At 39.6% G+C, this 24,714-nt stretch overlaps 1 protein-coding gene across 4 annotated transcripts in view; it reads right to left on the bottom strand.

Annotated features, from left to right (window-relative positions):
• Positions 1-813: 813 nt before the first annotated feature.
• LOC124143846 (inositol polyphosphate 5-phosphatase OCRL-like) overlaps positions 814-24,714 on the bottom strand; it is a 43,801-nt gene continuing 19,900 nt past the window's right edge. For all 4 annotated transcript variants that reach the window (XM_048384067.1, XM_048384068.1, XM_048384066.1 and 1 more), the window contains exons 10-20: positions 23,717-23,852; positions 20,812-20,922; positions 19,908-19,976; positions 18,566-18,662; positions 16,892-17,012; positions 16,033-16,144; positions 15,597-15,707; positions 14,691-14,775; positions 13,697-13,824; positions 11,220-11,331; positions 814-1,794 (exon numbers count right to left, since the gene is read on the bottom strand). In XM_048384067.1, the coding sequence (XP_048240024.1) occupies positions 1,637-1,794; positions 11,220-11,331; positions 13,697-13,824; positions 14,691-14,775; positions 15,597-15,707; positions 16,033-16,144; positions 16,892-17,012; positions 18,566-18,662; positions 19,908-19,976; positions 20,812-20,922; positions 23,717-23,852 (1,240 nt within the window). In that variant the 3' untranslated portion in view covers positions 814-1,636. The remainder of the gene's footprint in view (positions 1,795-11,219; positions 11,332-13,696; positions 13,825-14,690; positions 14,776-15,596; positions 15,708-16,032; positions 16,145-16,891; positions 17,013-18,565; positions 18,663-19,907; positions 19,977-20,811; positions 20,923-23,716; positions 23,853-24,714) is intronic.

The following is a 24,714-nucleotide window of genomic DNA, read 5'->3' as shown; positions in this document are numbered from 1 at the left end:
TCAACACATTCGACAGTGACAAAATTCTCAATTTCCGTGAGTGTTTTCATAATAGTTCTCGGGCCTCTTATTGTTGTTGCCATTTATTTTACCAATTGTATTGCCTTGTTTGATTGTAAACTTAAACCCCCATTCATTATTCGTTTGTGGTCATCCACTGATTTTACAATTTAGTTCAGCGCGTTTTGTATTTCTGAGTTAATCTTTGTGTTTCACCTCGTAACACACTTCCTACTCAATCAACCCGCATCTGAAAAAAATCTGACAAAACCCTTCCCATATTCATGGGACTCCACTCCGACTATATCGTGAGCATGTGCTAATGAGTCACCCATCGGCTCCCTCACAAACCCGTACAAATGCATGTCAATTGTTTACCTTAAAAAACAATATTGTACAATTCAAAATAGAGAATTGCAGCGGACATCACTTTTGCCAGGAAGGCGTAAAATAACCCTTGCAGTTCTTCTAAATTGCCTGCTCTGACTTTCACAATGGAAATCAGAGCAAAGCAAGTTCAAACTCTGCAATACATTCATCACTGCGATAGCCAGTAATGACACTTTCTACAATTCCGCTGGTCGAAACTGCAGCATAACTGTGAAAACACCATCATCACAACCACGGTCGAATCGGGGAGCTATCGAGAACTCCTCAATGGTTTCTTCATATGGAACTAAACAGCGCACTTATACCCGAATCTAGCTCTACAGGGTTCAAGGTATTCATGTTTAATAGTGTATTATTCATACCTACTTATCTCGGATAACATTCTATTTTTTCATCTTAAATATATAAGGATCAAAGAGCGGATCAAAGGACTTTGTGTTTATTAGATTTAACCGTATCCTAAAGTGGAACGTTTGACGCCCCTCCCTCACTCAATCCCTGTAGCAAGTCTTATCAAAACAGTAGTTGTTTTTAGCTTGTAAGCGATGTTGAAAGGCAAAATGTTACAGTTATCAAATGTATTGATGTCATTCAAATTCACCAATGTAAAGTAATTAGATGTTTTCATCCTGCCCTCAGATATATATATCTTTTACGAGAGTCCTCGGGCCCATGAAAGATGTGTGTCGAACTATCATTAGTTGAAGAGAAGTGAGATGTCAACATTACACTATTATGACGATATGGATTCTCCCGGGACCCAAGGTTAAATGGGCATTCACGATATATGCAGTTAATAGAGATTAAGTTTGTTTGTTTTTTTAAATGTTTCAGACTGTGATTAAATTAAATATTGTCGAACTTTCTTATTATAAATGTACATTAGATATATATACATATACATATGCACATACGTCAAAGTAGCATATAACATTAAGGAACATGATAATAAATAACATAGACAAAAAGACAACTTATGCCCCTGTATGATAGCATTCTGTTTTTCATGCAATGTCCAGTTTGTTTTCATCAACAACTATGACAACTTCAAAGTAAAACTGCCAAACTGTTGATGCAGCGTTAACCAATATGCACTCTCATTCACTCAGATTGTATGACAGGTGCATTAACTGTAGAGGTTTTATATATCTAGTTTGGTAAAAAAAAGTTCATCTCAGTTCAATGACTAAACTGTAATGACATAAGTGGCAGCTGAAATTGAGGCCATTTCCAGGGCGACAGATCTTCATTCATCATATTCATTGGTGAGGAAATGAAAAACAAATGCAGTCTTCTTGGAGTCTTCAGCTCGTGCACGTGATTTGGAATGCCGGGTTGTGGATTGTCTGTCATCCTTGCTTGATGATGGCGGGGCCCTTAAGAATACATTGCCGAACAGCGATGCTGAAAGAAAAAATAAGTTTGTTCATGTCAATACTTTAGTAACATCTTGATTTGAAGACGTTTGTTTCCGAAGGACCTCCACAAGAATATAATATAAAGTATATAAATATCATTCGTTCATGCACGTGTGTGAGTGAGTGAGAGCGCGACCGAGCTGCATGTGGCAATTTGGAGACGTTTATCACTTGGAGTGAGCACAGGTATAATGCTGAAGTAGCAAAACGCGCCTTCGGATGAGATCCTGAACTTGTCATATTGATGACGGGATTGACTTGTATCAGAAGGTCCTTACTTCTAATATTTAACACACGCTTGGATAACAAATGGGGAATCTTTGATGTGCACACCACGGTCAGTGAATTCTGGCACAAGTAGGGGACGAAACTGTGCAGACAAAGTGGACAGCTACGCCAACCGTACACCCTCTATGCATGTAACAGGTCTGGGGTATGTTTGTTGCCATAACAGTGTATGTATGGACATGGGCTTATGTGACAACAGTAGTATTCGTTATTCATCTTATAATCCCGCGAAGACATAGCCCACACAATCCATACAGCACTATCCAATCGTGTAAACAACTATATACATCTTAAATCTGTCGGTGCCTTCATTAAGATCAGGTAAGCCAATGAAGTTCAGTGTTTAAACAGTGATTAACTTGCAACCAAACATCTATTTAAAGGTACATATACATACATTCGTCAATACTGCCGAATAGGTGCAGTGAACTTAGTTATTCTGTATGTCACTCTTTGTATGATTAATTCAATATATACTAACGGAATAAAGATCAACAAATATGAATTTAAATAATGCATCTTTCGTATTCGCGTGTGTTTTGGGGACATGGCACTTGCATACGTGGTTTTTGAACGTGAAAGGCACACGACTGTTTAAATATTAGGTGCTTACGTAATCCTACAAACAGGAATACCGCGAACGAAGTTGCCAGACATTTTATTGTTGATCGAAACACAATATCATCTCTTTGGAGACGCTCATGACTTGCCACGGGGCGGTCGTCCACATGTGACGGATTTCAACAAGACAACAATATTCGATTGATCGGCATCAAGAAAATCGCCGCATTGCCACATTAACAGTTCGGACAATACCTGGATTGATACTAATTAGTGGCATGACCGTACACAACCGGTTGAGGGGGCACCACATCCGGCACCGACGTCCAGCGATATGCCCAATTTTGCTTCCACGTCACCATCAGGCACACCTAGCTTGGTGCAGATAACATCTGAGGTTCATAAGATAAGACTTGAACAGTATACTGTTCACTAATGACTCTCGGTGTCAGCTCTGATGGTCGTGCAAGGGTCTGCAGGCGTTCAGGAGCATGGTTTAGCGACGCTTGCGTTAATCAACGTCGTCAGTTTGAGGGTGGAACTGTAATGGTATGGTGTGGCATCACAACTCATGGGAGAACACGACTCTTTATTGTTAAGGGCAATTTCAATGGCGTACCCTACCGGGACGACATAGTCCGAGATCATGTTCTACCCTTTGTGCAAATGCAGGGACGAAACGTCACGTTGCAGCAGGAAAATGCTTATCCACATGTTGCACGTTGCTTTTTGTAGCGTCATAACATTTGCTGTACTGCCATGGCCGGCATTTTCTCAAGACGTCTTCCGCATAGAACATGTTTAAGATGCGATGGACAATGCTAGATTTGTTGGGCCAATCTTCGTTGACATTTTGAACGACATACCGCAGGCTGCTTTCAATCATCCGGAGTTTTCATTGCGCGGTTGCTGCCTTGCCTGTATAAACGGAAATAATCACACCCGACATTCAAAGGATTCATTGAGTTGAAACAGCATCCGTGTTTTAGGTCGTGTCGCTCTGTCTGTTTCCCTGACACAACTTGGTACTACATCATCACTTACCACCTTACTCACCAGGATTCAGGGCTATGGTCATTTAAGTTTTTGAGAAGAAGAATTGTGAAGCTTTTAAATCAAAGATGACTGACTACCTGATGATACACAAACGTGCAGCTGAATTATTCAAGCCATTTAGGAAAAGTCGAAAATGTGAAGAGTGTAAGGACGACATGACCCTTCAGGCCAGGTGAGTTAATATTAACAACCTCCCAAATTGTATGATAATGTAGCATGGGGGTGTTAGGCAGGCGATGAAGGCGCCTACTTAATACTGAAAGCCTTCATTTATACAACACACTTCACAATCAATTTATTTCAAGTAATGTGGTGGTCTAAGTTATCGCATGTCAATTTTACAATATTTCAAATGATAACGTTCCCCTTAATACAGCGAACAATGTCTTCCTACCAACGGCAAACCTTGATAGTTACACCCTGTTTGAAAAATGAAGTGATGCAATCTTGTCTATAATCTGTAGGTTTTCGAGTTCCAATGCTTTTGGTTTTCTGAATATGATGTGGTTGATGTGCTATCACAGCGTGTGAGCTTATGTGGGAGGAAAATCCAGAGTGATGCAGGTGTCAGACGTTTACCACCTTAGTAAAACTGAGGAGTACGGGTATGGTGCTCATAATCATAGGTTTCGGGCGTTTTGGACTCAACTCTGCATAGCGGACTGCGGCGCCTAAGACGACTTGGCCACCCTTGCCCACTCAAGGAGCAAGGAGCAATCAGAAACGTCCATCAGTGGTAAAATAACAGTATTATGCCAATGGTGGATAATAACTAAAACTATTACACTCCTTAGCAACATGGAACTACGAACTCGTATCTGGAATGAAATACCAACAAAACCTTGTTAATGCTCAAAAAGAAATGCAGTATTACTGTTCGTGTGTGAAGAACATCTCACATATATTGCAAGGGATAATCTCACTGTTGATAAGGGTCTCGGATCTTGTTTGCTGCAATTGTGGGGTTAAATTGAACGGACGTCAATATATCCTTCATCGCTGGTAGAAATGTAGAGTGTAAAGTGGTAGCAAAAAACGAATGAAGTGTTATTTCTGTCGGCGATGACAAGTGAAAATTTCAAAGAGTCTACTCGACATCTGTCGCAGGATATAGATTAAATGACGTGCGCTGGGCAGCCTTTGAAGTGATGGATCAAAACAGCATTTGCGTAATTGCTTTAAGTCACACTGTTGTCGTCCAAAACACTGCGCTCAGTCCATGCTCAAAGAACAACTGCACATTTCAGTGTCATGAAGGTTAGACTAACATGGACATTTTTACGACAAACAGATAAAAAATGCAAGGAGAAATTGATACAGACAGCTTGCATTGCAATTTATTCTTTATCTGCAATCTATGAAGTGATATTTATGGATTCCTTCTTGTTGTTATTTACGCCATGCATTTCGTGTAATGGAAATCAACCTGACATGGAAATATCTCGTATCAACATAACATAAGAAACCAACGTTACCTTTTTATACGAACCATTCCATTCATTTAGGACACCGTTAACCCATTCATCATCTTCAATTGTCAGAAATCACACGAGTTTTTTGGAATGTGTATGTCAAGTCAAAATGTAAAAAAAGACAAATCCAATTTGTATCCTGGGGCGAAAAATTCAATTTGCAGATATGTTTTATAAACCTTCTAAACACACGTTTTAGAGGTGACATGTGCAGGATACGATAATCCAATTTACCTCAAGTAATGTATCTTCACCACCATTCATCATGCCATATGGAACTAATACATCATGATACATTTAGGACGAGGTTTGTGAATAAGGAGGACAACGCGCTCTGAAAACCTGATTCTAAATGCATCAGTTCATTGGACATATATTGGATTCTGTACACCCTAATGATGTAGGTAAGGGAAAACATTTTCTCATTCAGACAAATAATACAATGTAACATTGCCGGGGATGTCACTCATGCCAAATACAATTGGACTCTACTTGGGTCTAAATTGAACCAAATACGAAGAGCCATGAAAATCCCTTATCTCACACCTCCGTTTGGAAATAGCCATAGGAAGAGACTGAACATTTCAGGATCTATAACTGCAAACGTTATCACAGTTTAATGTTCAATCAAAACCCTGCTTGAACCAACATGTCCCTAATATCAGCAATACCACATTCATGATTACTGTTGACACCAAAATATCGCCCACTTTGCAAGTTCGTACGGATGAAGAAACACACGTCGATATAAAATACTTTCTATGCTTCAATGAAGACACAAAATATCATGAAGAATATGCATTTTGACACGTTTTACCATCCTGGCCTACACATATTTTGAAAACACAAAATATCATGACAAATATACATCATTTTGACACGTTTTACCATCCTGGCCTACACATATTTTGACTTTACAAACTCATTGATCCGGTAATGAAGTATGTTGATACAAAGCTGTGGTGACTTTCACAAACTTGTCCACTTTTTTTATCTAGGTGAAAGCAGCTCTTTGCCAGTGTCAATTATTGGCTTATTAAGCGAACTTGACTTGATGATTTCTAATCAGTTGTGACAGAGATGATTTCTAATCAGTTGTAACAGAGATGACTTTTAACGTTGTATAATTTTCTATTCCGTCAAGTACTGAAACTTTAAGGAGAAGAAAAAAGACAGAATGTATTGATAAGATAGTGAAAAGCTCAATTACTTGGATTTCATTTCATGTTGTTTATTGACAGCTTGTGAAAAAAACAATGCATATTTTATCTGTGATAAAGGTAATCGATAATGTTGAAAGACTGAGCTATTTAATCATACAATCTGTTTATCAAACGAGTGCCTGCCTTTATCACATAACCAGCCTTTAACATTAGTATCAAAAGCCCAATACAACACGTCGGTTGTCTGTCACTGATCACCAACGTTTTACGAACCAATTCTAGGAGACCACATCAAATTATTTCGGTTTTACTTGACAAAATTGAAGATGCAGAAGACACACTATTTGGGGAAACGTCTGAAACACCTTAATACACTTAATAATATGTCACATCATACGCAACTAAATAAAAGTCAATAGATAATTACAGTAATTATGTTTCTTAGATTTGTCCGTTAAATTGCCATCAGCCCATGAATATTTTTGAAAGCTATTTGCGTAAAGAAACGTAATTCGGCAGGTACTAGGAAAGAAGAAAGTTAATGTTTTCAAGATAATATTTATTTGAGGATTAAAGAATTATACAAACAATTACGGGAAAGGCATGGAGCTTGGGGAATGGGAAGTTGGGATTCGGTGGTATTAGTGGAGGGGCATTGATGGACTATGACGTAAATTGAGCATAGCCTCCGTGAACATCCGTTTATCAAAGAGCACCATAAGACTCCTACTCAAACGTTTTTTGGTCAAGGTTACAACATTCAAGGCCTCAATAAAGCTTTCAAAATGTTTTTTTTATGATGGCCATGTGGAGAGCATTTCTAAATCTGACACATCAGTGAGAAAAAGGATGTCCGATGCAATTCCATATTTTGACTTGTACTATACACGTTTTTCATGTGAACAATTGACTTGCCTTTGCATGTGTTTGTGACGGGTGCAACCAGTGGAGCAGAATACGCTTACCTTTTCGCGAACACCTGCTATTATCACTATTTGATAATGATTCATAAACATGTCTCTTTTATCATTACAGTAATGTTACAAAGACTCCCACCATGGCCGGCAGGTCTTTGCACAAAATAAAATACTGCTGACCGCATACGATATTCTTCAGCAGATATTTCAGAATTCCATTTGAGAAGGTCTCACACATTTCCAAATTTTCAGGTTTGCAATCTGTGCACTTCAACAAAATAAATCAAGGAAAATATACTTTCAGAAACACTACGTTCCTTAATCAAACGAAATGTGTCGAAAATGTAAATTCAAATTTAATTCCAATATTTACACTTACTTTTTGGTTGTGGCACTTTGCTCTCATGTTTAAACTGCTGTCGTATTTCGACACGAGAACAATCCAACTAAAAGTGTGACCTTATTCATGAGCCTTAGTCAGAGCTCAAGAACAAACGATGCTGCATATTCTCAGCATGATAAAGCAAGCTCTTCATACACTTTGTAAATACTAGATATGAAATGTGTGCACTCTCACAAAGAACACATAACTTTCAAGATCTTGTTGGATCAGAAGTATCATGGAAATGGAATATCTTTTGAAGGTAACAAATTCTAAATGAAACTCAAACATTGAAATAACATCGCAAGGATTTGTTGTGGGGAAATTACTTCACAAACAAGTGGAAGCTGTCACTTTTTGGATTGATTGCAGGACGGAATCGTCAGAATCAATATGCATGAAATGAGTATGACAGCCCAAGACTGTCTGAACAGCCAATAGGCTGATGTTATCACAGAGGGAAGTTCACAATAAGAAGGAGATGGTAAACGGCTTCTCCATCGAAGACTTTTAACCCCGAAGCTTCTCACTGTTATGATGATCTATGACATTTTTGATCAGATGTCTTGAAAGTTTTCGTTTTGAAAAGAAACCAATTCTATCCTTTTCACGCAAGAAGAAGCAAATATGCGTCATAAAACGTTTAAGCGCTCATGATTGAAAATGTCATTTTGCATGATATTGCTTGTTAGCGATATGAATAACAGCCAAGTTGATCAAAGATTATTTGTCAAACTACATTTGTTCGGATATGATCAATCAGAAAAACAGCTCCAGTCGATCAACTCGTAAATTGCTCTTTTCAACATATTCACATTCTAAAAATCGCTCATCACTTTCAATGAATGCTTGATCCTTCATCAATGAGTATCAGTAAGTACGTCAATAATACAGCCGCAATGTACCTCTCCGCTGGGCAGTTAACAAGAAAATCAATCAAACAGCATGTGATGCCACAAATGTTTCCTTGGGGTTCTACAGAGGAACAACGTACTTAGGATCGGCAATCAGACGCGCTAGAGAAAGGCATCACATACCTGGAAGTGTCGTGTGGGACATATGGAGGCAGGGAAACTATATTTGATTGAAATGTTACAAATACCTCTAAGTGCCATTCAATGAATACAGATCTGCTTGATGAAGGCGCTGATATCTGTACAGAAACGTCGCATACAAAGAATAAAGAACTTGAAATCCAGAAACCAACGATGTCTTCTGATGTTGAAAAGATGTTCCAAATAATTGTACGATTTCGAACTACCTTTAAGGCAGTTACATCATAAAAAAAATTCTGTCAATATAATACACAAATACAAACACATGCAGATACATACTTTGTATTAAACAAAACATAAGCGGTTGGAATTAAACTTTATATAATTTATGAAAACCAACCAAACCGTTCAAAGTACAAAAACCTGCAACATGCAGGGTTAGACAAACAGTGTTATCTAACGTTTAGTGTGATATTCTTCGTCGGTTGAAAAGATGCCATTAGACACGATGAGATCACTAAACACAGCAGCTAGTATCAGCTGTGAAGATCAAAGGCCCTCCTAACAATGAGGTGTCTCAACATGTACTTGAGACGAAACCTGTCGAAGAATGGGCCGACTTGGGAGGCAACCCAGTGATCCTTCACTGACGATCCGTTTGTGAAATAGGATGAAAAGAACAGTCTAAGGTCACAGTTGCACAGTATCTGGCGATTGTCAGTATCAACTTTCATCATGATGTGAAGGACAAATAAATGAAATTGAAAAGAACTGTTGGTTTCCTCTGCATTGAGTAATATTACATCTATATATCATGGATATCTGTGTATAACTGAGAATTTTTGGTCAGGCAACTAGCTGTTGATAGCCTAACCAGCGGTTGATAGCCTAACTAGTGGTTGATAGCCTGACCAATGCCGTTAAAACACATGGAGGATCACGCACAATGAATTTGTGCGCATCTGATCATCTTCTTGATCGGTTTTCACGCCATGTGTTGTGGGAGCTATTCAGTTGATATTCTTAAAACACTTTGTATTTCTAACGATATAATCATTGTATACTCAGTGTATTGTATGTAAGAATAATATTTAAATCAAGACAATTTATGTCCATTTAGTTTATGGTTCACGGTGAATTGATTGTCATTACGGGAAGTGAAGACGACAGATGACATGAACGTTTTTACTTTCTGGCTTGGTCTAACATAATTCAGAACGTCAACACCCGCTACTAATCAGACATATCTGCCGAGACAGATTCCTTTGAGCGTAAAAGGAAAAATAGTGATGGCAATTATATGAATGGATCACTGAAAATCAGGTGTTAGCCATAAGGGTAAACATGGATTGTCATGCTCAAACAAATATTTGAAAAAAACATTAACAGGAAACAGCTGGCCCCGGAGCTCACCTAAGTCGAAAATTGATGACGGGGGAATAAATAAACATGGGGAACATATCAAAACCTTATACAAGATGACTTCGCACCAAATTACAACAAGTGATGTATTGAACAAGGGTGACTTTAAAATACAGAAACAATTCGAACAGTATATTTTTCAGCACAAAAACAATGATCATCAGTGCAATGGTTCACCGTAAATGATCCAAAGCTTTTGGAGACGAAACTGTGATACAGTGACACGATACCGTAGCTCACCTGATCAAATATTCAACAACAAAGAGCATGCATTACTGACACACAGATCTTGCAGCATCTATAATTTTTAATATAAATCCATTGTAAATATAAATGAAAGACATGATCAAATTATAATTATAAATCAAATGTGGCTACTCAAAAGTGCGAGAAATCCAATTACGTAAAACTCTTACAACCAATCTTATTTCATCGTCGATGATTAAAGGGAAACAATGTTATGCACAATGTTAATTCGTCATACAAACAACCTACAATATTTAAAACATGTCCATTTGAATCGTTGCACAAAACCGGAACCTTTATTTTGAGGCCATTGTTTCATAACCTTTTGTGCAGGCGGTAGACGGCCCAATGTTTCATGTATTTCGAATTCAGTCGGTTGAGCCGACCGTAAAATATCCTCTTACTTTACTTTTACTGTCACAAAGTTCCCTCTTGATGCCTATCTTGGTCAGGTGAGCTAAGACTATACTGTATCAGCTCCCTGTATCAAGTGACACATGCCACATATGCCTAATCAAAGCCTCGGAAATCCCTATCTTCGTTTGAAAAAGGCATCAGGAACGGTTTTAACAACACGTCTCAATCAATAACAGCAAAGTTATCACAATTTAATGATCAATCAAAGTCCAACATCTGTGTAACCTACCAATGTTACTGATCCAGCTCATTGCAGCGTAAGTAAAGAAACACCGATCTCCTGCCTCATTTTCTCAACCAATAATATTGCGTCGTAACACGATAGGACAGATCGAAAATTAAAAGTTAGTGTTATACAATTGTCGATCCTTCAATAATACACATAGCCTAATGAGAAAAAGCATCATCAGGACACGTTGTCAACATCCCCGGCAACACAAGTTTAAGCTTGCTAGCATGGGTGTCGGTTCTTGACTGACTATTTCTACTTACCAAGGATTTTAACATCCAAGTTGTTCTGGTCAGCAAACTTCAGTCGTTCCCGGAGGAACGCGCACAAATACTTGAAAACGTTTCTGTGACTGTCGGGAATCAGTTGTAGCACCTACACACATTTTAGCAAATAAAATTGTTATTGAAATTGATTAGTCATATTTTACCAATTTACTACAACAAATCTTGTTGACTCGATATTCGAGATGTATCAAGTTGTTGGTGATGCGAGACAAAGCATTATGACCTTACTGTCGCTAATTGTTCTGCCTGGATCATAAAGTCAAATCGTCTTAAGCGATACATCTAGTTACTAGAGTTAGAGTAAACGATGTTTAACTGTACATGTATGACTATATATGTAAATAAAAGCGACAAAACCATTTCCATAATCATAAGATATATATGCTAAAAGCAGAATCCTTTGTACGATTCCGGCTATATCATGAGCATGTGTCTATGAATCAGTGTCAAATAGTGATGATACCAGGTGTTCGTGAAAAGGTGAACTTATCCTGTCCCATCAGTTGCACCCGTTACAAAAGCATGCAAAGACATGTGAACTATCTTCTGAAAAAAACACAAGGACATATGGTACACGTCAAAAAGGGGGAACTGCAATGGTCACCTAATCATTCGTTCAGGTAGAATATTGATATTCCTGTAATAAGCATTCCCTAAGTTGACGATCCTCTTTGGTGATTATTTGATCAAGTCTTTGTTTCGAATTTAATAGGGTGCTAGGGACCGACCATTTCATATTCTGGGGTTGGGGGAGCGCGCTGGGTTTTTGCATCGAGCTGCACCTACAAAACCGGTTATTTATGTATTTAAAACTATGAACGTGAAATTGTTTTTAGGAAATACACATAGCATCAATGTAATTTTTGAGGAAGGAAATTTCTTTTGTTTTCACCGAGCTGAAGAAAAACTATTTTTTTCAGGAGTTTTCGGGGGAAAAGGAAATGTTTTTTCAATTAAATCCCAGGCAGCCACAGAATGTCAATAGATCAGTCTCTATCCTTCAAGAGGATGAAAATGTATGGTCACGTAAGACTACTTAGAGGTACTTGAACCCAAATTTGATAATTCGCTTGCCACGAACTACCGGAAACTGGATACATGCTAAGATCCCAGGGTACGTCAATCTGTATCTTTTTTGAATTCATATTGTTTGGAGATTTGATGCTCACGATGTTGCAATAGCGTGTGAGATTTCCAGCTTTGCAATCCAAGGGATGCAACTCTAAATAAATCACTTGGTATGGCTCGTTAACTCTTGCTGATAGTTGCTTTTGTAGCTACTAACCATGATGAATAAACATATTAAAAATTGGTGTAAAACGCTTTAACAAAATGCACAATAATTTGACGTCCAGTGAATCAGTGCAACCCATGATATTACAACGACTTATATTTACAGTCAAACACCCTTGTGTTGAAGGTCAAGGGACCTACATGAATACTACGAGTTATCCGAGGTTCGACACAACCGAAACTGATGAATCAAGAAGGAACACGTGTTGACCAAGCTTTTATTTCGACACAGCCGTAAGTTCGACATAACAAAGTTCGACACAACAGTATTTGATTTACACAATAGTGACAAAACCCATTTCCATATTCATAAGAAATCTCTGCCAAAGCACGATTATATCAAGAGCAAGTGTTGATGAATCACTATCAAATAGTGATGATACATGGACATGCACTACAATTTGAATTGTCCAAAATTTTAATCTATACAATGTGTCCTGCCAATCGACAGGTAATACCTCTGGCAGGTTTAGAAATTGGCACTAGTCCAACAGTCCTTTCCAAACTGCCCAATACCTAAGGTATCCAAAGGACAAGGAGACATTTGCCCTTTAAATGGGTTTGCTATGTTATCAGTACAAGGACTAGTGGGCTAAAACTGTTGTTTTCTACAAAGGCCTACAAAAGAAATGAAATGTTTGTTCAGTACTTCACGATTAGATCGTGCAATTGATCTAGAGGCCACTCGCTGCTGAAAAGAGCATTTATTTTTACCAATCATCGACGAAAGCCATTAAAAGTTGCATAACTTCAGCAATACCTCGAGAATAGTCTTTGCGTATCATTCCATTCAGAGAGGGGAACTCAATTCGTATACCAAATAAAAACTCTTTTCATGTTCAATAGAAATCTCTACTAAAAGCCGAGTCGAGTGTACGATTCCGACTATTATATCATGAGCATGTGTTTATGAATCACTGTCAAATAGTGATGACACCAGGTGTTCGCGAACAGAATTATCCATTTTGGATTCCTACAGTTTACTTCTTTAATTTCATTTGGGTGCCTTGTGGTCCATTTAGACTATTTGGCGACATTATTGTACAATAATGCTTGTCTCGAACTACGGACAACTCGAACTGTTTCCGATGACTTCGAACTGGTTGAACTACACATACATAATTTCTTCACACAGCAAGGCTCTATGGATGTCGGCTTACCTTCTTGCAGCGCTGGAAATCAGTGGAACACTGAAGACAGGAGTGATAGAAGGCGGAAGGAATAACCGGCTCGGGGAGAGACTCAAGGAACAGCAACAGGGCCTCGGCCACTGAGTGGACGCTGCCTGCTGGTGGGGAGGTCAAGGAGAACATGTGACGACCATACGGACATACTACCGAAATGCATCTCCCCCCTACACATTTATATAAGTGAGTTTGACGCCTCTTTTAGCAATGGGCTTCACTCGTTGTATCCATGTGGGGAATCGAAATCGGGGTAATGGTGTTACGGGCGAAGGCCTTCACTACAATGCTACCCTATACATTTATGAAGTGTTCGAATTCATTGATTAATGTTTTCAGTGAAAGTAAAACTAGTTAAAAAAATGAAAATGTTCTTTATAATTTGAACGTTGTTTATGCTTTCTTCGTAAGATTGGAGTCATTTTGTTATTGTGTCCGCATGGTTTATGTCTTAGTTATTGTGACGAATACCAAAAGTACCCGGTAGGTTACCGGTTCGAAATCGCAATCGTAAGGTCTGGGTTCGAGTCCCCACATGCTTAGGAATACAATGTGTGAGGCCCGTTTTTGTTGTCCCTGTCTTGATATTACCGAATATTGCAAAAAAATCTACATGAAACCATTTTCACTCAATCACTCATGTTTCCCTACATGACGTATATTGCGTTCTATATGACAGATACAATGGTCAGCGTCTTTGAAAGGGACGTTGTTTCCTAGCGTTTTTCTTAAACCATTTAAAACCCCAAATATTTTCAAACACAGAAATCAACAAAGTTACTCAAGCTACGCCCGCCACAAGTTCAGCAATGAATGTTTTCTAGGTTGTTATGTTAAACAGATCAATACCTTCACATAAAATATTTGTGTAAGTTAAAACCGCCCACAAGGGAAAGCCTGGTCCCTATAACAATTAAAAGATGCAACGACATCTAATTCTGAGCGCCAAGAAAGAAAACACAAAGGATACGAAGATATTCAGGGCTGCCGGTGTCAAGAGCATCTCTGATCTGCTTGATCTCGGAAGGATGACCTCGCTTCAGGAACATCGATTCCTAAAGAAATATACAGAGGAGCAGTTGTTTATTTGTTTGCTGTTTACCGCCGCATTCAGCAATATTCCACTGATATGTCGGCGGACAGTAAATAATCGAGTCTGGACCAGACAATCCAGTTATCCCGGGCCAAAGAAAAGCATCTCTCTGTTGTCTCTGTTTGTCTATTGTTTTACGCGCAGGTGAGCAATATTCAAGTTATATCATGTTAGCCTTAAGTTATCGAGTTGATGTCATGAGCAGGACACGAAGACACGCATAAACCACATTATCAATCCTGCCATTCTAGCTGATCCTGGGTTCGATTTCTAGATACGCTCTGATTATGATTCTAGTTTTGTCAGCACCAAACCCATACAAATAGTTAAATGTCAAAGACCTGCTTTACGTTATTTCTCCCACATTAAGCTGACATGAATCAGATGTAACTGGTACGCTGTTAAAAGCAGCGATAAACCCACATCACTCATTCACTACTCAATGGGGGGGCAGTCGTCTAAGGCGCTGCGATTCGCTGTGCAGAGTTGCGTCCCTTCGGCACACCAGAAACTTATGATTGTGGGTTCCAATCCCGGTTCGCTCCGATTATGTTTCTAGGTTTGTCAGCACCATACCCGTGCTCGTGGGTTTAACCGAAGTGGTAAACATCTGAGACCTGCATCACTTCGGGCTTTCCTCCCACATTAAGCTGACGCCGTGATATAACTGGAATACTGTTAAAGGCGGCGTTAAACCCAACTCACTCACTCACTATATGACAAAAATATTTCAAATATGAAAGTTTTAATTTCACATTTCAAGATAAAAACATTTCAACTTGCCTTTTTTCCGCCGTATTTGTAGAGGTGATTGACAAGACGGAAGATTTCTTTTGGGCAGATGTATTTACGGCTATTGTAGGGATCCGTTGAACTCAAGAACTCCGCTCCACCCTGGATACAGAAAAGGGGACCAAAATGTCATTTCATGTCATGCGATTTAAACCTCGAAAGTCAATACCAAATATCGTTGGTAGCAGGAAAGTACATAGGCGGTACATTGACCAAAATATGAGACTGCAATAGAAGATGAATATTTTCGTACACATGCAAACAGTTAGGAAGTGACTGAGTAAGTGAGTGACGCCGCCTAAAACACTATTTGATGCTTCAAGGGGTGTCAGCTTGATGTGGCAGGAAAGCCAGGCGTCTTTTTAAAAATATTACGCTTATATGTTTGCATTCAAGGCGTGCTAGTGTAAGTTAAGAGCATCCGTACCACCTGTATCAGCTCTTCAACAGTAACGTCTCTGATTGGTCCGTGTACATACACGAGGGTCTCGATGGATGTGCCGAAGCTACTGGGTACATACGTGCCATGAATAGGTATGTATACTGGTTAAGGAACTTCATATTACATAGTTATTGCATAGTGTGTGTCTGTTTGTTGTTTCACAAATGGGGAGGTTCAATCGAGCATTATAGTCATAATTATGTTTCGCAAACACACTCGGCTAATAATTTCTCTCCATATAATTAGAAAGTTTTAATGGAAAATAGGACAATGAGGATATTCTAAGGTTTGCATTATCACATCATTTACAAGTACTCTGTACAACATGTTCAAGCTCTTCAGGTCTCAGGACCCGTGAAAATCCGGGGTAGAATAGGTCTTCAGCAACCCATGCCTGCCGTAAAAGATGACAATGCTTGTAGTTGGAGGCGGCTAACGGGATCGGGTGGTCAGGCCCGCTGACTTGGTTGATGCATGTCATCGGTCCCAATTGTGTGGGTCGATGCTATGATATCAATCACTGGATTGTCTGGTCCAGACTCGATTATTTACAGACCGCCTCCATATAGCTGGGATATTGCTGAGTGCGGCGTAAAACGACAAACCAACCAACAACTTCAGGTCTCATACGTTTACCGCTTTGGTTAAAGCCACGAGAACGGTGCTGACAGACCAAGAAACATAATCGGGGTGATCTGGAATATGGCGTGCCCTAGGGACGTAACTCTCTACAGCGAATCGCGGCGCCATAGACGACTGGGCCAATACTTTGACTGACACAAAATATCTGATGCTTTGTGAAGATTATGGGGTTTGGCATTGATGATCTGCATTAAAGGATATAAATATATCTCTTCCGCTATTCAGACGTAGAACGAGTATGTCATCAAGACTGACTCTAAAGTTGAGGTCCCTCACAATTTCTTTGTCAATAAAGACCTCGAGGCATACATCAGAGCTGTCTCCTGCAACAGAGGTATCAAATACAGTACAACCACTACATGTGAGTAATGCCAGGCGATATTTGTGGTATTCTGATATGTACACAACATCAGTCACATACTAATTCAAGTTCATTGTCTTAAGAATGAATAATATCACGTTAAGTGCAGTTTTAACCTTCCAGAAATATGCTCACAGTATACGAAAGGGATAGCACGTCTATGCTTCAACGGTAAATATCAGTTGGAAAACAAAACACTATGTCTGATGTTTCAACAGTTTCAATATAATTACATAGTACAGAATATGCTCTGATATTATGACAGTTTCCCTCTACATAGACATTGGAACAATTATTTTTATCGAGCATCCGTTATATACAAATTAAATCTAAAAAGTAGAAATGAACGTCTGTAACGTATAACATATATATCAAAGGTTCACAAACGTTAACAAATCGCAACAAACACACAATAAAGTCATCAAAATCGTCAAATCCATTCAGGAAATTCATAATAAGACACCTTACTTCAACAAGAAAAGAAAAAAGAGTCGAAAGAAATTTGAGACAAATTTAGGAGCACACAATCACGACGACACCGGTTGTTCACGAGACGCTAGCACGTAATAGTGGCGACATGAGGTATTCGTGAATAACTGTAAGGGTATAGTAATGGTGACAAGACGGGTTGGCGGGTCCTACCCTACCGGTTGCACCAGTCTTGGTGATGTTTTTTTTTTTTTTTTATACATTTTATTTCACCTTTTCCCTGTTACATGAGGAGGATGGCCATCCAGGGCAATGGTCACCCTCACATTCTGAAGACAATGTATGTATACATTTGGGGAAAATTAAATACAAGTATTGGAAACGGTGCCAAGGTGATTTTTAAGAAATATAACAAAACATACACACAGTCAAGCATTCAAAATATTATTCAAACACTGATCCTGGCAAGAAACAAATATGAGAAAGAGATACATATGTTATTGCTGTTCTGCTTCTTCAAACAATATGTGATAAAAGATCCATGATTTATAAAATGTTTCTACATTACCATTTGTAAAGGCTATATTCTTCTCAATTTTGTATCTCAGACTAACATCTTTTTTGAAATATTGCGAAGCAAAGATTTGTTTTTTTGAATCTGCAAAAATATATAAAAGATTTAGCTATTAAAATAAGAAGATCAAAAACTCTGTCAGTAACAATATTTTCTTTAACACCAAATAAAACAAGTTCAGCACTTAATTTCATATGATGTATATGGCTACATTTATTTATCCAATCTAAGAAGGTTTTCCAAAATAGTCTTGGTGATGTTACTGCTTATATCGTTTTGACTATTCATCCTAATACTGACATCGGGTAAAGAGTTATGAGAAAGTAGGGTGATCGGGTAGCCTAGTGGTTAAAGCGTTCGCTCGTCACGCCGAAGCCCCGGGTTCGATTCCCGACATGGGTACAATGTGTGAAGCCCATTTCTGGTGATATTGCTGGAATATTGCTAAAAGCGGCGTAAAACCATACTCACTCACTGTGAGAAAGTCATATATTAGAAGTGTTGGAACCAACCTGGCATCACGGTGTGTTTTCTCGGGGAGACTTTCAGCCATGGTATACAGAATTTCACGCCATCCAGCTCGTTGATAAACTTATATTCCACGGGTACCTACAAGATAAATTAAAACTGATAGAGGCAGTTTTTCATACAAATTTATTAGTCTAAGCCATATGTATATCCTGCATAGGTATCCTGGACATATGATTTTTACATAATGCAACGTGCTCTTCGGGCAGTATTGGACTGTCAGGATCATGGCATCAATAGTTACTGCTGAGTTTCGCATTTTTAAAGCACACATATTTTCCTTAGCCTAGTACTTGCTCCAGAATCATATACAACTTAATTCACCACTCCTGTTGATGTCAAATATAGTAAAACAAACAAATTAAGTCCGTACAACAGTGGGTGTGTTGGGTGATCATGGCTTCGAAGGGGATTCTCCGTCCTGCTCGTCAACAGTAGTCTGTGAAATGTGATTGTGAGCAATCGACGACATTCCTTATCAGCTTATCTGGTGGTCAGTCACTACGCCACAGTCCCAAACTGCAGTTCCCAAAGAGTATACAAGTCCAGATGTCCATGTGTGACAAAAGGTCAGTATGTACTATGCAGATGCCTGCCGTCACATTTGTATATATCAGGAAAGGTTCAAGGGTGTCTTGTCTACTTGCACATTAATGACATAGCCCAATACTGACCACAACCAACAGATTCAATGGTAACAATGAGGAATTCACCTTGCCAACAATTGATTGGCTTTCACAAGTATACAAATGAACCAGTAAAAGGGTATCTTTACACGGGACTGGTAATTTATTATGGGGATGGGGCAAGATTGGGCTTAGGTCTGTATTGTTCATGCCCACCCCAAATACATGTAACATTCTTTAATGACTCCACACACACACAAACGCGCACGCGCCAATAACATTTTCTTATTTGAAAAAAAATACAACTGTATTTTTTCATGCCTCCCTCACGCCATCCCATCCCCATACTTTCAAAACTGACCAGTTCCTTACCAGGGTGCAGGTAGCTAAATGTCCATGTGCAGGATCCGTTTGACGGAAAGCACTACGAACCATTTCAATTAACCAGTAGGATAATCGTCTAGTGTGGGTTAAAGTGCATGGACGTATCCCCAAAGTGACCCAACGTGGATGTTTCACGATGAAGTGAGTGAGTATGTTTTGCGCCGCTTTTAGCAATATTCTACGAGGGGTAGAAAGAAATGGGTTCCACACATTGTACCCGTGTGGGGAATCGAACCCAGCATGATGACCGAACGTTTCAGCCACTTGGCTACCCCAGCGCCCCTCACGATGGACGAAACGCTGAATTTCAACCTACCCGTCCAGTGTTAGTGATTGCTAGTTCCTTCTGTTGTGGTTCAATGAACCTGACATTCTCAAAGTAAAACTGAAAAGAAAACACCAGTAAGTACACACATAGATATGCATCTTTGGGAAGATCAAAATGGTATTGAGTATCACACAAAAAGTATTGCCTTAGCCTACATTAAAATACAAGCTTCTGATTAGTTAAGGAGCCGGCAGTTATGTTCCATGTACCCATAGCTCACACACAGGGTACAGCATGATCACACTATATACCCCTCGGTTTACAACTTATATCACAACTTATATCACTCACAATATGACGCCAATACCTCAGGAAATAGGTTAAAGACAGTTCCATGAAATCTGATTTAAGTCGTTCAAACACGATGTTGTTTGTTCCCTTGCATTGTTTTATATAATGAATATCAATCTAGTTGTTAATAAATAGACGACCCGTGAAGATCCGGGGTGGAATAGGTCTTCAGCAAACCATGCTTGCCGTAAAAGGCGACTATGCTTGTCGAAAGAGGCGACTAACGGGATCGGGTGGTCAGGCTCGCTGACTTGGTTAATGCATGTCATCGTATCCCAATTGCGTGGATCGATGCTCATGATGTCAATCACTGGATATCTGGTCCAGACTCGATTATTTACAGACCGCCGTCATATAGCTGGAACATTGCTGAGTGTGGCGTGAAACAAACAAAATAGATAAATATACAGTGATAATGAATCTATTTCACATTGGACACAAATTACAACGTCTGGAAACGGACAGCGGACCGTCTTGGACGTGGTCTCACCACTACCATAGTTGATCATTGACATGGTCAACTAACATGGGCCCAGATCCTCGTGACAGTCATTAACGTGGTCTATAGACAAAATGGATTTGATTGTGTAGTTTAACCAACCTCTGTTGTATTCAGCTTGACCTGTGGCGTATACTCCTCCTCTATCCTGTCCAGAACCCCCATGGCGTCCTTGGTGAGCGTCCTGTGACTTTTATCTCCTCCCACTCGGATCTGAAACCCCAGAGCAGGGTTAGAGTGAGTGAGTGAGTGAGTATGTTTTTACGCCGCTATTAGCAATATTCAAGCAATATCACGGCGGAGGCCACCAGAAAAGGGCTTCACACATTGTACCCATGTGGGGAATCGAACCCGGGAATTCGGCGTGACGAGCGAACGTTTTAACCACAAGGCTACCCCACCGCCCCAGGCAGGGTTAGAAAGGTCTTCAGCAACCAGTTGCTGGTCGTAAGATTGACTTGTGGTCAGCCTCTGTGACGTGGCTGATTGTATGCAATGTGCACCAATGCGGATGAATCGTTGTTCCTATTTTCAGTCAAATTTATGCCTAGTCCAGACTCGATTATTTACAGGTTGCCATAATATTGCTACCTGTGGCGTAACGCAACATTCACTCTGAAACATCACTGTACATTCGTCCCTGCATCACAAAGACGAAAGCAGGAATACCTACGCCATGCAACAATACGGATATGTATTCGATGAAGAGTTGCGTTGTGTATGATAAAGATTGTGCATGTCTCAGGTATGTCAAATACATCACCATTAACCAGAGATGCACTGACACAGAAAGACGCATAACCACATGTTGTATCAAGCGTGATTCAGTTTTATGATTGGAATATTTCATTGGAAGAAATAACTACACTATACATATTTCATATTTCCAAATATAATGCGATAGTTTCAAATTCAAAGACTATTTAGAATATATACTTACACAATATGAAAAAGCAATTTTCTGATTTCTTTATCTTTTAATGGAAAAGTCATCGATTTGTGACAGTGGCCCTAAATAAGTATTTGAAATACTTTTCTCAACCAGGTTTGACGAAGGTCCACATGAACGTTTCTAGCACCACATTTATTGTCTTCAATTTCATCCAGGCAATCTATAGCTCATATTTATTATTTAATGTTATTAATAGTCATATCATAAGAGTGAGTGAGTGAGTAAGTTGGGTTTAACGCCGCTTTTAACATTATTCCAGTTATATCACGGCGTGTCAGCTTAATGTGGGAGGAAAGCCCGAAGTGATGCAGGTCTAAGACGTTTACCACTTCGGTGAAACCCACGAGCACGGGTATGGTGCTGACAAACCTAGGAACATAATTGGGGCGAACTGGGATTCGAACTCACAATCATAGGTTTCTGGCGTGCCCAATTTGCACAGCGAATCACGGCGCCTTAGACCACTGTTTTACTGTCCCTTGTCGACAGGTTTTTAAAAACTCATCTATTCTTGATTCATTAATTGGTCTTGTCACAATACGGCTGAAATATTGCCGATGTGACATTAAATCTAAACGCACTCATTCACTTATTCAATCAATCAATTTCATACAACAAAGTCGTGGGATTTAAGAGTCATAGTTTGCAGAGAACAATTGCAGCGGTTGCTATCCTGATTTAACGTAGAACCATGCGGTGAATATGATTTTGTGACCTTTCTTTGTTGATGTGTTGATTCACAGTTTACACGCCACGCTAGCATCTAAATATAGCAACTTCTTGACGACTGCTTACATTAAATAGTACAACATTCCCGACGACTAATCATTGTCCAAATACAATGCAATGAGCGTCAAAACAGACCGATTCTCAACAGAAAAACTGTAACACAGTTACAATCATGGTTCAACAGTAAAATACTCTTATAACACCTTATAACAAACGAGTATAGCTGGAGCCAAAAGTGATGTCTGAGTGCGTTTTACACGTTACTTAATATGATAGAAATTGTTATGGCCTTTACATCTACATTTTGGAGCTATTCTGTATACGGTTTCCTGACCAAAGCTTACTATTCTTGTCTCTGGTATCAACTCGTTATACATGTAGTGAATGAGTGAGGGTGAATTTACGCTGCTGTTTGCAGCAGTGAATCCATGTGCCGACAAGGTACACGATGGATGTGCTTCACACACACTGATCCCATGTAAGGAATAGAGCCCGGGTCCTCGGCATCACGAGCAGTAGACCGCCTCCGTGGTCTAGTGGTAGAACGTCCGCCCGGAGAGCGGAAGGTCCGGGGTTCAATCCCCGACCGCGTCATACCAAAAGACGTTAAAAGATGGTACTTGTTGTTACTCTGTCTGGCAATCGGCATTAAGGGGCTAAAACAAGGACTGGTCGGCTCGGTGTCAGTATACTGTGTCTGAGTGGGATATTCATGTTAAACTGCGGCATGGTATCTCAGTGAGCTAGCACTATAAATCGGCATCAGCCCGGACTAGTACAAGCAGCCACACAAACACACACATGTGCATGCACGTCGCTATATAAGTGCAATAATCTTGGACGCAACGTTAAACCCCATTTCACCTCACCTCACGAGCAGTAGCTTGAACCACTAGCCCATCCTAACTACTTCGCTATAGAAACCCAAAATCAAATATTATTAAAACGTCAAAACAATAGAATAATCAGTTTCGATTATACGCCGAAACATATTCCACTTGGCCTAAAAGGAAACGAAGCGGTGAATATTATATAAAGGAATAGCCTAGAGTCGGTGATAACACCAAGTGTTCGCGAAAAAGGTAAGCGTGTCCTGACCTTCCGGTAGCACCCGCCAATCACACAACTTACTTAAAAAAGATAGTGTTTGCTTGTTGCCAAACAAAATCATGGTTAATCAGTTTAAACTTTTTGTATTGATATGCTGTGTATGTTTAGATTCAGTATATCTTAAAAAAGTTGAAATATAATACGGATGGTATTTCATTGGTACTCCAAACACACAACTGGCCTTTTGCTGAAGGGCAATACCGGCAGAATACCTACCCCGGCATCAAAGAGGGCACTGACAGGTTTGTGGTCGCTGATCTTCAGTTCCGGATGGGAGTTGTAACGCAGCTGTCGAATCCCAGAACCTTTCCAAAGTACCCGGTCACACCATGCTGGCGGACGCCGTTTCTCGCTGTGGACGGGAAATAACGCCAGGAATGACTCTATCAAGATTTTTTTTTTTTTTTTTTTTTTTTTTTGTTAAACGCCGCACTCAGCAATATTCCAGCTATATGACCACGGTCTGTAAATGATCGCGTCTGGACCAGACATTCCAGTGATTGACATCATAAGCATGGATCCATGCAATTGGGATACAATGATATGCATCAGCTAAGTCTGCCAGCATGACCACCCGATCTTACGACAAGCATGGGTTGCTGAAGATCAATTCTAACCCGGAATCTTCACGGGACGTTTCATCAAGACAGACCAAGATGATCTTGCGTGTCATGCTCCAACAAAGCAATGTACGTACAGAACAACAGATGCTAACAAGTGGCGCAATCCTGTACCGTCCTTATCAGGCTTATCATGTTAAATTTCCGTTCATCAAAAATACAATAACTGAAATCTGAAAACACAAACAGTTTATCGACATTGTAACATACAACATTTATCAACAATTATCCGTCGCACTATCTTGTTTCGTGAACTCCCATAGCTATGTTACAAAAGAATGCATTGATAAAATGGACGACGTCTTGAGTTTCCACGTATCTTGGGCACGCCCTAAACCTATGATTGTGGGTTCGAATCCCGGTTCGTCCCGATTATGTTTCTAGGTTTGTCAGCACCATACCCGTGCTAGTGGGTTTCACCGAAGTGGTAAACGTCCGAGACCTGCATCACTTCGGGCTTTCCTCCCACATTAAGCTGACACGCCTTGATATAACTGGAATACTGTAAAAGCGGCGTTTAACCCAACTCACTCACTTATGTTTCCAAGGAAAGTCAACCGCCTGATAATCGGAATTACGACAAGCATGGGTTGC

Source organism: Haliotis rufescens, unplaced genomic scaffold (assembly GCF_023055435.1).
Source record: "Haliotis rufescens isolate VD_foot unplaced genomic scaffold, xgHalRufe1.0.p SCAF_5, whole genome shotgun sequence".
Lineage (NCBI taxonomy): Eukaryota > Metazoa > Mollusca > Gastropoda > Lepetellida > Haliotidae > Haliotis > Haliotis rufescens.
Note: the sequence above shows the minus strand (reverse complement) of the source record. Positions and strands in the feature narration are given on the sequence as shown.